The sequence below is a fragment of the Pteropus vampyrus genome, unplaced genomic scaffold, assembly GCF_000151845.1.
Source record: "Pteropus vampyrus isolate Shadow unplaced genomic scaffold, Pvam_2.0 Scaffold127, whole genome shotgun sequence".
Lineage (NCBI taxonomy): Eukaryota > Metazoa > Chordata > Mammalia > Chiroptera > Pteropodidae > Pteropus > Pteropus vampyrus.
Window position 1 is genome coordinate 2,270,112 of NW_011888908.1, and position 15,281 is coordinate 2,285,392.

Below are 15,281 nucleotides of genomic sequence, written 5' to 3' on the forward strand. Positions count from 1 at the left end.
CAATAGCATCAAAAATATGAAATACCTAAAGAGGAAAAATACCTGTTCACTGAAAACTATAAAATATTTCTTGAGAGAAATTAAAGAAGATCTAAATAAATGAGATATACTTTATTGATGGGTTGGAAGATTCAATTTTCCTAATATGTCAATTTGCCCCAAATTGAGCTATAGATTCATGGCAGTTCTTTTCAAAATCCCAGCAGGGTGTTCTATAGAATGGACGAGCTGACTTTAAAATTCCTATAAAAATGCAAAGGATGTAGACTAGCCAAAACAATTCTGAAAAAGAACAAAATTAGAGGGCTAATACTATCAGATTTCAAGAAGTATAAAGCTACAGTAATCAAAACAGCATAGCATTTTGCATAAAGACAGGAAAAGAGAGAAACAGAATGGAACAGAGTCCAGAAATAAACAGTCATACATGGACAGCTGATTTGTGACAGACGGGCAAAGGCAATGCAGCAGAGAAAGAATAACCTCCTTAACAAACAGATATCCCTGTGCAGAAAAAGATAAACCTTGTTCCATATCTCACGTCACATACAAAAATTAACTCGAAATGGCAATTAGACCTAAATGTAAGACCTATGTAAAACCTAAAACTATAAAATATCTAGAAGATAACACAGAAGAAAAGCTTATGGTCTTTCACGGGGCAAAGATTTCTTAGATACGATACCAAAAGTGCAAACTATAAGAGAACAAATGGATAAGACGAAATTCATTAAAATTAACTAGTGCTCTTCAAAAGAACCGTCAAAAAAAAAAAAAAAAGATAAGCCACAGACTAAGAGGAAACACTTGCCAAGTATATATCTAATGAAGAACTTTTATCCAGAATATACAGAGTGACATTACAGAAGAGGGCCGAGCAGGAAGCACCAGCACAGAGCAGTGCCTGTCACATAGTCAATGCTCAGTAGATACTTGACCAACGATTTTTTAAAGTCCTATATACTACTAACAAGCAATGATCAAATTATCTGGGTCCCTCCATCACCGACATAATCGCTAAGAATTTACAAATCGTCATTCCCTTATACCGCACTAGAAAAGGTATTGTATTTCTCCCATTACAGATGAGAAAACTGAGACTCCCGATTAGCGGCTCAAGGCCACACGGGTTGGATAATGTAAGGCAAAGACGGAGCCTGGCAAATCTAGCAAGGATGGAAAGAAAAAAAAAAAGACTGCCAGGCTCCGAGGCCACAGGTGGCACTGCCCCACTCGGGGTCATCTACTCCGAAGGCAGCGCTCGGGGTGCGCGTGCTGGTGCAGTTCTTGTTGCAATTTGTCACGTATCCTGGCGACTCACCAAAACAGGGAAATAAAGGGGGAAAAAAAAAGAAAATGCCATTCTCTGTTACTCAAGGCTTTCTTCCTTACACGCTACATTATAACAGTCTTCTGAGATTTGAGAAAATCAAAACAACAATCCACAGAAAAATTAAGAACTGTATTTAAGTACCTAGGAGATACAGCAATGTCACAATAACTCACATTAATGTGAGGTGTAATAAAGTACTTGAGTTCCATTAAAAAGGAGCAGAAAAACAAAGGAGCAAGGCGAACATTAAAATAATTACTTTGTATTTGATAGTCACATATTAAAAACTGCCAATAGCTGTTCAGATCCTGTAAGACTCATTGGAGGAGAGAGGAAAGCATATAAACGTAAGACAAGGTCACTGCTTCCCAGAGGAGACTGGGAGCACGCAAACCTGGTCCAGCAGCAGGGAGAGCTGACCACACGGGAGAGTGAGGGGCGGGCGGGGAAGCCGGACGAATGGCCCTGCGGGGTGAGCGGGCTGGGATCCAGTACGGGACAGCAGGGCGGCCTCTAAAGGCTGTCCAGCCACGGCTCAGAAGGGAAGGCGGGACTCAGACTTAGGGTGCGGATCTGCCAAACAAGTACTCCCAGGGGAGGAGGAGAACTGAGGGGACACACAGGGCATCCGGAATCTCAGCTGGACCGAGGGAAGTGAGGAACAGTCAAAAGGTGGAAGAATCAATGGATTGAAGGTGTGGAAGGAATACTGAAGTCAAACTAGCAGAAGGAATGAACTAGAAAGGTAGGAGGCGTCAGAGAGGAAGGCTTGATGTTAAAACCATGGAGGGTCCGGCAGCTATTGGTAACGACGAGGTCAGGACTGTGACACAGGAATGAGGGGCTGAAGGAGAGTGGAAGACCAGATAGATAACTCGAGAAACTGAAAGGGAAGCATGCTGGAACCACCATCTGCTTAGACGGTGAAATCACCAAAGATTAAAGGGGGATGAGTGTCAGAGAAAGCAAAAGTGGGCCGTGAGAAATGAGATGAAATCGCCCAGAGGTTAACGACCCCCACGAGGGACAAGGGGGTCAGTCTATTAACATGAAACTCGAAACGCTGGTGGGGAGGGTGATCTCCAGGAAGAATCCCCGGATTGGACAGGCAACGGGACACAAAAGACATGCACTAGAGGAAAGAGGAAACCCCAAATGCAGAAAAGAAACTATTTATTACCGCTGAATGAGCTCAGGCTGGCACACAGCGATGCCCAGCACTCATCCCTGTGCTGTAGCACGGTCATGGCTACGACCAGAACGCTGGAAGGTCCCACCGAGCCCCTGCTGGGGGGATCCGGGAGGTGTCGCAGAGGTCTGGAAGACGTGTTATGGGAGCTGAGTGTTCAAAAAGGAGGACGAGCAAAGGGACCTTCCGGACAGAGAGACATTACAACACAGGCAAAGGCAGAGTGGCTTAAAAAGAAACATGAAACATGCTTAAGGAAGGCAAACAGTTCAGCATGATTAAGGGCGGAAAGAAAATGAGAACGAAATGGGTATGAATTAGTAAGTATGAGTCAGGATACACGACTAGACAGGTAGACCGAGGCCATAACCCTCTATGCACAAATTAAACTGTCACCCAGAAATCCTTCATAAAAGCCTCTAACAGGAAACAAAATTAACATATTTTGACTTCATCTTATTTTCCTTCTTTGAAGAAGGTAGAAAATAATCCACTAGCTAGTTGTTCTACGAAGAATACACAATTTTTAGAGAATCAACTGCTTCTATATTATATGTAAAAACTGATGATCGTTATCATAATCTCTAATATCCAAGTTAAAAACGTGCTAAAGAAATGTGTGCACAACTGAGAGTTTTTAAAAACAGAGGAACAGAGCCCAGGCATAAATGCAGTAGCTGCCTTTTTCTTTGTAACATGTGTATACGTGAACATGTATATATGAGGCTGTATGTAAATATAAATGGCTTTTTCACTGAAAAGAACATTACAGGAGAATGCATGGGCAGTAATAGTCCTGGTTACACAATTTTTATAAATGGTCTTAGAATTAAGAAATGGAGAAGTCGTCTCAGTAGGTGAGCAAGGCTCTTCTTGCTCTGTCTCCACCTTTCTTGTAGCTGCTGTGACTTGCTGGAAGGCACACTGTACTCGAAAGCCGAAGCGTGCATATGCGAGTGGGCACGGGCGCTGATGAATGATCACGCACCTCACTTAACTTTGCCGTGCCTGACACTCTTATTTTACAAAATGGATATGAAAATCCGTATCTCGTGGTTCTGTTAAGGTTTTCATGAGGTACTGTGTATCTGAAAGAGCTTCGTAAACCATAACGAGCTACGAATTGTCTAGTTACAGACTTCGAAATATTTTTATATTTTATATTCAGAACCTTCAGGCCATCGGCCGTTCCCTCCCCCCAAACGGAGCACAATTAACACCTCACATGTTAAATCTGAAAGATTTTGATAAGCATGTCTCACCACCTCTCTTGATAACCTTACCTTGGAATGAGCAGGCCCTCTTTCTTTCAGAAGTTTATACTGGGGTTGGACTCTACTGAAACGGGCTAACTCATTTACCAGACACATTGGAGTTTTCTCTCTGGGGTTTGCCATTTTATCTTGGAGAGAAGCTGTAAATAAAAAGGCTGTAAAGTTTTTGTCATTCTTGACTTTAAAAAATGGAAGAAAAGCTAATTGTGACGATTTTTAGATTGAAGTCAGATTGTATATTTGGATTAAATTATTTTCATGAATTTTACATAAAAATTCAAATAATCTAATGTCTTCCATTACATGCAACAGAAATTTGTATCACATTTTAAACAATAAATTAAGGTAACTTTTTTCCTAAGTACTTAAGGTGTTCTCTATACATACATATGGTTAAAAGCATGCTTAAGATTTTTAAATAACATAGAATTATAATAATTTTTAACTTATACCTTTCCTTCCCTCTCAAAAAACTGTACCATAAGCACATAATTCTCCTGAATCTTATTACTATAAAACTCATTTTGTCTACCTTTTCTATCATTTGATCTTACTTTTCTTTTTAATTTTGAGGCAGCATATTAAATTAAAAAGGTCTAAATTTGGGAATCAAGTCTTAAGTTTAAGTAGTAACTCTTGTAACTACTATTTTGCAATAACCTCTTTTTTTTTTAACAAATTTTGAAAGAAGTAGAAGGAAGAATAATTTAACAAATACCCATGTCCTTAGCATCTAGAACTGAAATTAACAGTTTCCATTTTTTCTGTCTTACTTTAAAAAAAAAAAAAAATTATTGCCTTCCACTTAAGGTCCCTTTATCTATTCCAGAAACCACCACTATATGAATTGAGAATATACACCTCTGGGATATTTTAAAATACATTTATATGCATGCATGTATATCCATGAAGAAACACAGTCTTGATACGTGTAGGTTTACTGTCACATAAGTAGGAATATAATAAATATATCATTTTCACGACTTTCTCTACTCTCGTTACGTGTTTGAGGTTGTAACTTATACACATGCAGCGCGTCACTTTTAGCTGCCGTATAATCTCCATCGCAACATCATGTCCTTTTCGTACTCCCCTCCCCCACTCACAGACATTGAGGCTGTTTCCCGTTCTTCGCTCTTACGAGTGGAACTGCGGTGCCAAACGGCACCGGGGCTGACCCTGCCCCATCACCTTCCCCGGCAGCACGAGACTCGCCATTTCTCCTCCTCCTTGAAAACGTGCAGTGCGGTCGGGTGTTTCCATTGCTGACAACCTGATTGATGTTCGACTGATCGTATCCCATGACTGTTTTCTGATTTCCCCACTATCGATTTAATTTTCATTTCTCCGCCATTATTTAATTTTCCCAGATTACTAGTGAGGTTGATCACCTTCTCATGTATTATTGATCATTTGGGTTTCTTCTGGGAATTGCTTCTGTCCTTTTTTCTACTGATTATTTTATGTATTGTACTCATCAATCGTTTCTTTTATGGTCTGTGCTTCTTTTGCCTTGTTTAAGAAATTCTTCCCAAACCTGCAAGGTCTTAATGATTTTTACTTAAGTTTACTAAGCCTTCTAGTCTTTATCTGTAAAATAAGGAAAATAAATCTACCCTACTTAACTCAAAGGTCGTTACAAGGTTAAGATTTTTAAACGTCTGGTATTCTAAATTCTACTGCAATTATTATTACCACTTCAGAACATTTTCCTAATACTATATTATTTTATCCTTTGTTTTTCCTTCATCTCATTTATACATTTAATTGCTTTTTAGTTTCTCTTTCATCTTCCATTAATCAGTGTTAATACATGCAAGCGGATTATTTCCTCCTCAATTAAACTGTAGTCACACTGTACAAAGAATACGTTAAATGAATGGAAATAGCTGGTTTTAGGTACTTCATCTATGAACTTTCTATGGCAAAGATTAATGTAGAAAATACTACTTTGAATGCTTTAATAGCCTTTACAGGACCGATAATTTGGTACAGTGACTTGATCATGATCAGTATAATTAAGAAATTATAAGAAAACTATTACATAAATACCTAATAGGGCATAAGTAAGAAGAAAGAGAATCTAAGCAACCAACTGTAGGATCAATACAGATGACATCTGGTCCTACGGTTAAGCCATTCTAAGCGGCCTGCAAACCAAAAAACAAACAAACAAAAACCAGTAATCGTTACTTTTTGCAACAGCATAAAAAAGATAAGAGCAAGCCAAGAATTGTGAGGAAACTTGCGTTTTACCTAATTCCACTGTGTATCATTCAAATAAGGATTTTACAAATTGCAACAGAAAGTCAGTCACTTGATATAAAATACAAGATGACCTACAGATAAAATCAGTGTTGGTCCATGCCATTAAATACTCAAGCATAACAGATAACACAGCTACCTGAATATCAAAAAAGCAAAAGAAGAATGACAATTTGTTAAAAATGAGAAAATATTAAAGTCTGGTAAGAAGCAGCTGATTCCGCATAATGCTGAAAGAGCGCTGGCAGTGTTACTATGTAATTTTCATAACTCAGCAAAGCTGCATATTCGTCTGCTAAGATGCAAAACAAACCAGGCGCATGCAAATATAATGTGACCATTTTATAGTGCAAAAACTTTTAATAGCTTAGGCTTTAAACAAACTAAAAGAAAGGGCTGACTAATAACATGGCGTTAAACTCATACTCCATTAATTTTGACTTTCTGCTTCATAAAAATAACATGAATCCAATAAAATGTTTTAATGTGTGACTTGAAGTTTTGGTGTGAAAGGTGTGTAAAACACACGCAAGAGCTCATTTCGATAAAACTTTAAAGCTAAAATGCAAATGTTTAAAGTCGGTAAATTTAAAAATAACTGGTCTTAGTTGAAACTTTTACAATATGATTAAACTTTTAAATAGCTGTTGCTCTAATCAGAAATCTTACTAGTATTAACTACTTGACAGAGCTCAGTGATAGAGCAATAATTTAAAAATTAAAGCAAATTTTGATAAAGCATCTACAAAACTATAAAACAAACCAGTCTATAAAAATTGAGGTCTATAAACTTAATTTATATAACTTTTTAGAAAAGTCAGCAGTACAAAAAGTGAGACATATACACACTGTTGCATGTATTTTCAAGAGACCTAAGAATGTTCTCAATGAAGATATTTTGAAATAGGCTTCGAGTTAATTTGGTGGCTGGACTGGTAGACACCTACTTAGAAGTAAGTTAAATTAATGATAAGAAATCTCATAATCTAAGACTTTGCTTTTGAGAGAGCAAATGCCATCCGATGATTAAGAGCTTGTTCTGGGTACCTCTGCCAGTTGCTGATAGCTACATGATCTTGAGAAAGTACTTAAAGCTTGCTTTCCTGGATAGTAAAATAGAAATAATAACTGTTTTTATATTACAGAATGATGGTATGAGTTGAATGAAATGATACAAGATACTGTTAACAATGATAAGAATGTATTATTATGATGATTTTAAACACTATCATCAAATATGAAAACAGTGATATCGTTTTATCAAATTTTTTCCCTTGGTTTTCTAAGCAAAAATATTCTGAGTTAAAATATTCTGTTAAAATAAGTTCATCTTATTCACATAAATATACTTCTTTAATATCCTGTATAAAACATTTATTTTTTCTATGGACATAACATCATAAGTTTGTTTCCACTGAATAATTCTCACCTGTGATATAAATTACAGTTAAGATTTCTCATATTCTACATTTGTTGGTATGAAATGTATTTACATGTAACTCTCTGTAACTTTGTTAACACTAGTAAAATAGCTATTTATAATAACAGTATCTGCTCACTCAACAAAACAGATACACTCTATTTTTTGAGATACACTCTATTCTTGTATCTTTATAAAACGTCCTGCATGCTCTGGAACTTGAATCTTCAAACCGTACCAGAATAACGCAGCTCCCAGTTTTCAGTCAACAGGCAAACTCCCTGTCCCAAAAGGAGCTTGCAGCCAGGAAAAAAAACATGAACAGTAAACGAACACATAAATGACAATACGGTAAATGCCATAATAAGGCTGTTATAGGGACGCTTGAGGTGAAGGGAGGATAAAAAGGCAGGTTACAAGAGGTGGTCACTGGAGCAGTTAAGGAAAGTAGGAATCACCACGTTAGCAAGGGAAGTGGCAGTCCCGTCCTGTCCAGGGCACACACGCAGGGGAAGCAAATAAAACACGCCACGCTGTGGCAAATGGCAGATCGTTAGCAGACGACAGAATGCACAGGAAAAACGCATAGCGTAAAAGACTGTGACCAAAATCCACCAAAACACCAGAAGTTTCCTATGCCAGAATCGAGAATAGCAACATTTTTAAAGCGGTTAAATTGCAGCCAGAGCTGTTGCCAGCGAAGTCACCGTCAGCCTCACCTGCCACAGCAAGTCCCTCCACAGAAAAATCCACTTCCGACCCTGGTACGGGAAACGACCTGGACACAACTTCCACGTCTCGTCGCCGGCTTCCCCTTCCCTATTCCCTGCTATTGGAAGGGACGCATCCTAACTCCCAAGAAAAATGAAAAGAAAGACAGTCTGAAGAGCAAAGGAATTTACCTTCCACGGGCTCTTCGAAGGATGTGACTCCCTCTCTACATCTATAATGAAAACAAACCATGTGACTTCAAACTAGACTATAACCTAAGGCTGTCCATGCAAAATCACTAACCGAGGATCTAACTGCTCTATCATAATTGCCCATCAATTAGAGAAAAAATTTAAGTTTTTGTCTCATATAAACACAAAAATAAATTCCAGAAGTATTAAAATGCAAAATATAAAAATATGACAAAAGCACAAGAAAACCTGGCTAAATATTTGTCATAATCCTGTAACATAGGAGGCTCTTCTACATAAGAGAAACTTAAAAGCCATAATGGGATAAACTGACAGATTTAACAACACGAAAATGTAAAACTTCTGTAGAGCAAAACGCATCAGAAATAACACTAAAAAAGTCTGCGAACTGGAGGAGAAGTACTTGCAACATGTAAAGAAAAACTGTTAACATCCATAAAATAAGATGATATAAATCGATTTTTTAATCCAATAGAAAAAAGGGCAAATGTATGTACAATCAACTCACAATATAACTTGAGTAAACACATCTGTTCAAAAACACTGTTTAAAAAAATTAAATTCTAAATTGTAGTGAAATATAATTTACTGACAAAGACGAAAAAAATGATCACACAAGTATTAGCAAGGATGTGGGGAAATGGGTACAAACTCTACTATGCAAATGTAACTTTGGATACAAACTTTTGGTGGGCAATCTGGTAAAACCGATTAGAGTTTCAATGACATCTATCTTTAAAACGACAATTCTTCATCTAGGTATTCGTACTACAGGGAGACTCACATAAGACATATACAATGGCAAGCTGCAATAGAATACCACTGCTCCTGAACGCAGATGCAAAAAAACTAAACAAAATTTCAATTTCAAATGGCAAATCAAATTCAACAATATATTAAAAGGGTAATATGTTATGACCCTGTGGGCTTTATCCCAGGAATGCAAGGTTAGTTTAACATTAAAAAAATCAATCAATCAATATAATTCATCATATTAAAATAAAAAGTAAAAATCACATGATCATCTCAGTCGATGTAGAAAAAAATCATCTGGCTAAGCGAGTAACCATTCCTGGTTAGGAAAAAAAACCTTCCACCAACTAGGAAGAACAGTGAGGCTCCTCAGAGTGATAACAGGCGTCCGCCTCCTTCACTAACACTAGCCTCATTGGTGAAAGACTGAACACTAAAACCATGGAGAGGTTGGATAGAGATGTCTATTTTCACTAGCCCTATTCAAAAGGGTCCTGAAGGTCCTGGCCAGTGCAGGAAGAGAAAATAAATAGTGGCTCTGCCTCAGGGTCTCTCATGGGGCTGCAGTCGAGCTGTCACTGGCCCTCGCTTCTGAGCCGGTGGTCTAGGGCTGGAAGCCTGACAGGCGCTGGAAGACCTGCTTCTAAGGAGGCTCAGCCACACTGTTGTCCAGAGGCCTCAATTTCTTGCCAGCGGGCCTCGCCGCAGGGCGACTCACATGGCAGCTACCTACCCTCAGAGTGAGCAACGGGGGAGAAGGCCACTGGGGAAGAGAAAGGAGGCGGCGGAAGCCACAGTGTCTTTTACAAGCTACACCTGGAAATGACCCAGCACTTCTGCCATATGCTACTGGCCACACAACGTGCGAGAGGACGACACGATGCAGTAAATACCAGGACGCGGCCATCGCTGGGGACCCCGTGGGAAGCTGGCCACGCGGAGGACAGATCCCGCCACACCAGCACGGCCAAAGCCCAAAGCGCCGAAGCCCTTCTTACACACGCTGACCGCCCTGCACGTACTATTGTATTAGTCCTCTAACTGTAGGCTGCATCCTATCCACAGCTTCAAGAGAGATGGACAGATCATAGATCCTACTCCACAACCAGACCGATAAAAGAAATAAGAGTCAAGTAGCAGCGGCTTTTAAGAGAAAAGAACAGCGTGCCCGGTGCCCACGGCTAGGACAAGGACACCTGCAGCTAACCTGGGCTCGAGACCCGTCCAGGTGCTTCATCCCCCAAACCTCCGCTCACCTCATGACCAACCCACGGCCTCCTTTCCCAGCAACCTCCAGGGCCAGGCAGCAACGGCGACGGCGACATCACTACCAACACTCGTGGCGGCAGCGAGAGGGCCGGGCCCAGCAGCGTTCTGCCTCTGTTCTCTGCGCCTCCTCACCACAGCCTGTGAGGCCGGAGACCATTAGCCCCTGCCCCCTCGGCCTGTCTCCTGAGGGTCGCTCCCCGGACTCACTTCACGGTGCATCTTGGGGCGACCTTACCCTCTCAGTGTAACTCTTGGCTCCGTCTGGCCCCAGAGGGCTCTCCCGCCCTCCTGTTTCACCCACAGGAGTCAGGCCTTAGAGCTTCCATGCTCCCAGCGTCTACCACCAAACCTCTTCCGAGGGACCACTTAGACCTCTGCTGATCCCGGCCGGGGCCTCTCCCCACGGCAGCTGCCTCTCCAAACCCCAGGAGCACCACCCTGTCAAGTCTGCCTCACCAGCGAACCCCCAAAACTCTCCCACGTCAGCCACTCACTTTAAAATATCATTTCACAGCACATGCACCTTCTAAATTCATATTTGCCACAACTTCATGTTAAAATAGGTTTCCTCTACATAGGGGCTTATAATTAATCATCAGGAAGAAAGGTCCAAACTATAGCAAACTCCTACATAGGTTCCCATTAGTTATTTGTTGAATAATGAATGAAAAAATATAAAGCAATGATTATAAATACTAGCTCAGAAATCCTCAAGGGGATATAATCTAAAGAATCTTATTTATGAGTAAGAAGGAAAATGTGCCAGCGGACACATACAAGCAATTCACAAAAGACAAAACACAGAAGAACAAATATAAGCAAATCATAGAAATGCAAATTAAAATAACACCTTTTGTCAGACAGATTGGCCAAGACTGAAAAATCTTCAAGGACATAAGGAAACAGGCATTCCAATAGATGTAATTTTGTATTTTTGGTATTTATGCATCAAACATCTTTACAATCCACATATCCCTTGGACTAGTATTTCTATTTCTAATCATTTATTATGAGAAAATAATGGAAAAAGGAACACAGATGTATGTTAAAAAAAAAACTTGCTATGGTACTAACTATAATATAAAATCTGTCCAACAATAAGGGTTTGAGTAAATAAATTTTAGTACTTCCGAACTATAGATTATTATTAGGCCACTTCAGAATATTAAGTGTTGAATAATCTCAGTTTTTTTAAAATAACATATATTCACACAGAAAAACATACCTGCATAGAAAAAAATCTAGAAGTATACACCTCAAAATGTTAGCAGTGATAATCTCTGTAAAAGAACAATGGAATTATTTGTGGTTTTTTTATTTTTACTTATTTGCACCATCTAATTTTTCTACATGAGTTGCACATGGATAAAACATGGTCTTAAAAGGCAAAAGTGAAACTGAGGAGCACGATGCAGAGGCAGAAGCGCCACCCACGGTCCCGGGGCGTGAACGGTCCCACGTGCCCTGATAATGCCAGGCAGGATTACTATCAAGTAAAATAGCAAATAACTTAGCAGTCGACAGCCTAGGTTTTAATGAGCTCTAGGAACACACATGGAAGAATCTGCTAGTGACATTCGATCGTTTTAAGACAACAAAATGACCTCCCAAATAAACATTTCGTACTAATCCTAAAGTGCTGAAAACATGTAGTAAAAATCTCAACTGCTTCAAGCTGGGTGTCAGCTTCTCTCGCCTTTTCGTACCTTTCCACGTGTATCTCAAGAAACCTCTCTCTAACGGGAGAGCAGCCACCACGGAAATAAGCAAACATAAAAGTCACTGGTAAGTTGAAGAATTCGATGTGACTTTAGGTTTGGCTGGAGAGGAAGTTTGCTAACTTCTACCGTTCCGAATTAGGGTAACATTTCCGCTCAGACTTAAACATTTTGGGGGATAAAACTTGGTAACAAAAGACTCCTGAAGTGAGTCTACGAATACATATCTGTTACCAGCATAGCACGCATGTATATGCCTGCAGGCCCTGTGCACAATTTCTAGCCAGAGCACAGGGACCTGCGTGTGCCATGCAGAGTGTAAACGTAATTTTCAGTGATGGTGACTGGCATAAAATGAATGATCATGTCCATCTGTCTTCGGCAGAATATGAACCAGATTATTCTAGCCGTCCCCATACAATTAACGGCCGGTAACCCTGCGGCCACGCAGCGGCAACTTTGCACTACGACACAGCAAGCAAGTCACGTCTCGTAAAGCTCCATCAGTGCATCCAATGGGACTGCAGCTGGGAGTGTACAGGGAGCACTAATCACGTGCTACTTGAAGATGCCTGTAAGCCAGCATCAGCAACGTCTTTGATGACGGCAGTATCTGTGGCACAAGAAAATTTTCTAATGCCAGGAGAAAAATCAAAGAATTTTGCATAAGGGAGAGATTTTACATTAACTGCCTTTGTGTAAAGAAAGCATCATATAATATCCATAACGACAACACAATTATGTGCTTCTTATTGAAAAGAATGGAGATCTCCTTACGTTAGTGACAACCCTAGCACCATTCATCCACTCATTCAGCTGATTCATGAACGCCATACACAGCAAGAACTAGTCTAGGACTTCAGGATGCGAGCAAGTCACTCACCGCCTTCATGGAGCATTCGCCTGACAACATGTATAAACATACAGTCAACATATAAACAGATGTTAAACCAACAATTACGTGTTTGAATATAATGGCAAATATCGGGATGTCATAAAAGGGCAGGCAGGGTACTCTGAGAGCAGATAGTAGGCCCGGGCGTCCAGTGAGTCAAGCACAGGGGCAAGGAAGAGAGGTCCATGCGAACAGTGACTCTGCCCCATCCAGGCACCGAAACAGCCTGGCATAACTGAAACACTGCGATCACCTCCTGGGCACACGTTAACTCCGGGATGTATAAAGACGTCCGAGTTGAGAGATGAGGTCGGTGAGTGTTTCGTGACTCTAGACCTTCACAAAAGAGGTCTAGACCAGGTCTAAATAGGAACCATTGGCTTAGAGATGGTGTGTGATGCACAGGAAGTGGAGGTTTCCTAGCAAGGTAAACTGGATGGGGCAGGGCAGGAGGGAACGTGTATCACTTCCTCAAATCGTGCAACAAAATTAATTACTTGTTGCAATCAAATTTCACAATCAAATTAAATATCTCTCTTGATTTGCAAATGTGAAATAAAGTATTTTCTAATATTATGGTTATGATACAATTCCTGATTAGTTCAGAAAGGATAAGATTAACTGTATAAAGTTCTTGGAGAAAATGCCAAGTCCTAAGAAAAATATTTCTCGCAGCAAGTCTCAGGTATTCTACGTTATAATGCATTTAGCAGAGCATTTCCTTCTTGCCTTTCCCAGTGCCCTGGAAAAGGAAAGTTTCTTTAACACACTGGCACAACTACTTCACAAGATTTGTCACTAGACATGTTCTCAGTCTGCAGAACTGCCACCTGCTGAAGACAGATCACGACTGTAAGCACTGCGAACACACCAACAGGTCCTGGGGATGTGACCTCAAAAAGAACAGACGAACCGCTCTGTCCGCTCAATGCTCCTGAAAGTCATCGGCATTCAGGACTATCGGTACAATCCTCAAACAACCGCCCCGCACAATCCGCTGTGGAGAACAGACAGCATGGAAATGCTCTACAAAGCGGCGGTCAGGTTATGGTTATAGAAAAGCTGAGTGAAAATGGTCCACGTTTTACGGCCCAAGCACCATATAAGTGTGACAGGCCTCAACACAAACTCACCTGATTTATTTGAAGCATGTTAAAACAATATTGACCGAACTGCTGTATCCCTCACGGCTCCAAAAACTGGAAAATGAAAATGAAGAAATAAAATTCAACTTAGTGATCTCAATGATTAACACTTTAAACACATGTCCTTAATCAAAGTCAAATATAAAATGGAGCGGATCTAGATCAGCATAGAACTTTCTACGATGATAAACAGATGTTATCATCTGGGCTGTCCAAGGCAGCAACGACTAGCCACATGTGGCTACCGAGCACCTGACATGTGCTAATGCAACCGAGAAAGTAAATTTTCATTTTCTTTGATGTTAATTTAAATTGAATAACCACATGTGGCCAGCGGTGACCACACTGGACAGTGCAGATCCAGGCTGAACAAAGTCCCTTCTAGTTCTAGAGTTCTAAGACAATTCCAGCAAAAGTGGGAACTTTCAGATTAATATTTAATAATATTCTCCTTCCTCCAATAAGGTTTTAAACAGTTTTGTCCCCATTCTGTGAAATAAAATGAGCCCAGAGATGCAACACACACGTATTCTCCCAGGTGGTACGAAAAAAGTATACAGGAAGATTAGCTAGCTAGACGTTTTTGTTTGTGGTTTTAGTATCACCATTATAAAAACTGAATGCACATGAAAATTTCACATAAAATTTTCAAAAACATAGTCACCACCCTGACACACTCCCGGGTTATATTTGGATTTGTTTCCTTCTAGGTCTGGCCTCGTCCGCATGATTGCATTTCTTTTCATGTGTCAAATCTCTTCTACACTTAATTTAAAAATGGATACCAAAGAAGGGCTGGAAACCCCAAATTTATAAACATATAATCATGGGATCTTGTAATTGGAAAAGTTTACATTAAAAATTAATTTTGTAAGACCCCCCCAAAATTATCTAGAAAGCAGTAACAGTCTCGATATGCAGCAAGTTATCTAATAACTTGTATAGAAATTTTTATAAGATTTTAATGCTGAACTTTCTCTGAGAAGGCTCTTAAGAAATATATACACACAGACAAATATATATACACAGACATAAACGTATATATAGACACACTATATACACACATACACATATGTACACACACGTGTATGCCTATT

The 15,281-nt window shown here is 39.9% G+C and overlaps 1 protein-coding gene across 7 annotated transcripts in view; it reads right to left on the reverse strand.

Annotated features, from left to right (window-relative positions):
- The window catches only part of STAU2 (staufen double-stranded RNA binding protein 2), a 232,365-nt gene that overhangs the window by 210,691 nt on the left and 6,393 nt on the right, over positions 1–15,281 (reverse strand). For 2 of the 7 annotated variants that reach the window (XM_023534609.1, XM_023534608.1), the window contains exon 2: positions 14,173–14,238. In XM_023534609.1, coding sequence (XP_023390377.1) covers positions 14,173–14,190 — 18 coding nt within the window. In that variant the 5' untranslated portion in view covers positions 14,191–14,238. Of the gene's footprint in view, positions 1–3,805; positions 3,938–11,651; positions 11,707–14,172; positions 14,239–15,281 lie in introns of those variants that run through there. The other 5 variants (XM_023534607.1, XM_023534611.1, XM_023534610.1 and 2 more) reach the window with 4 other exon arrangements.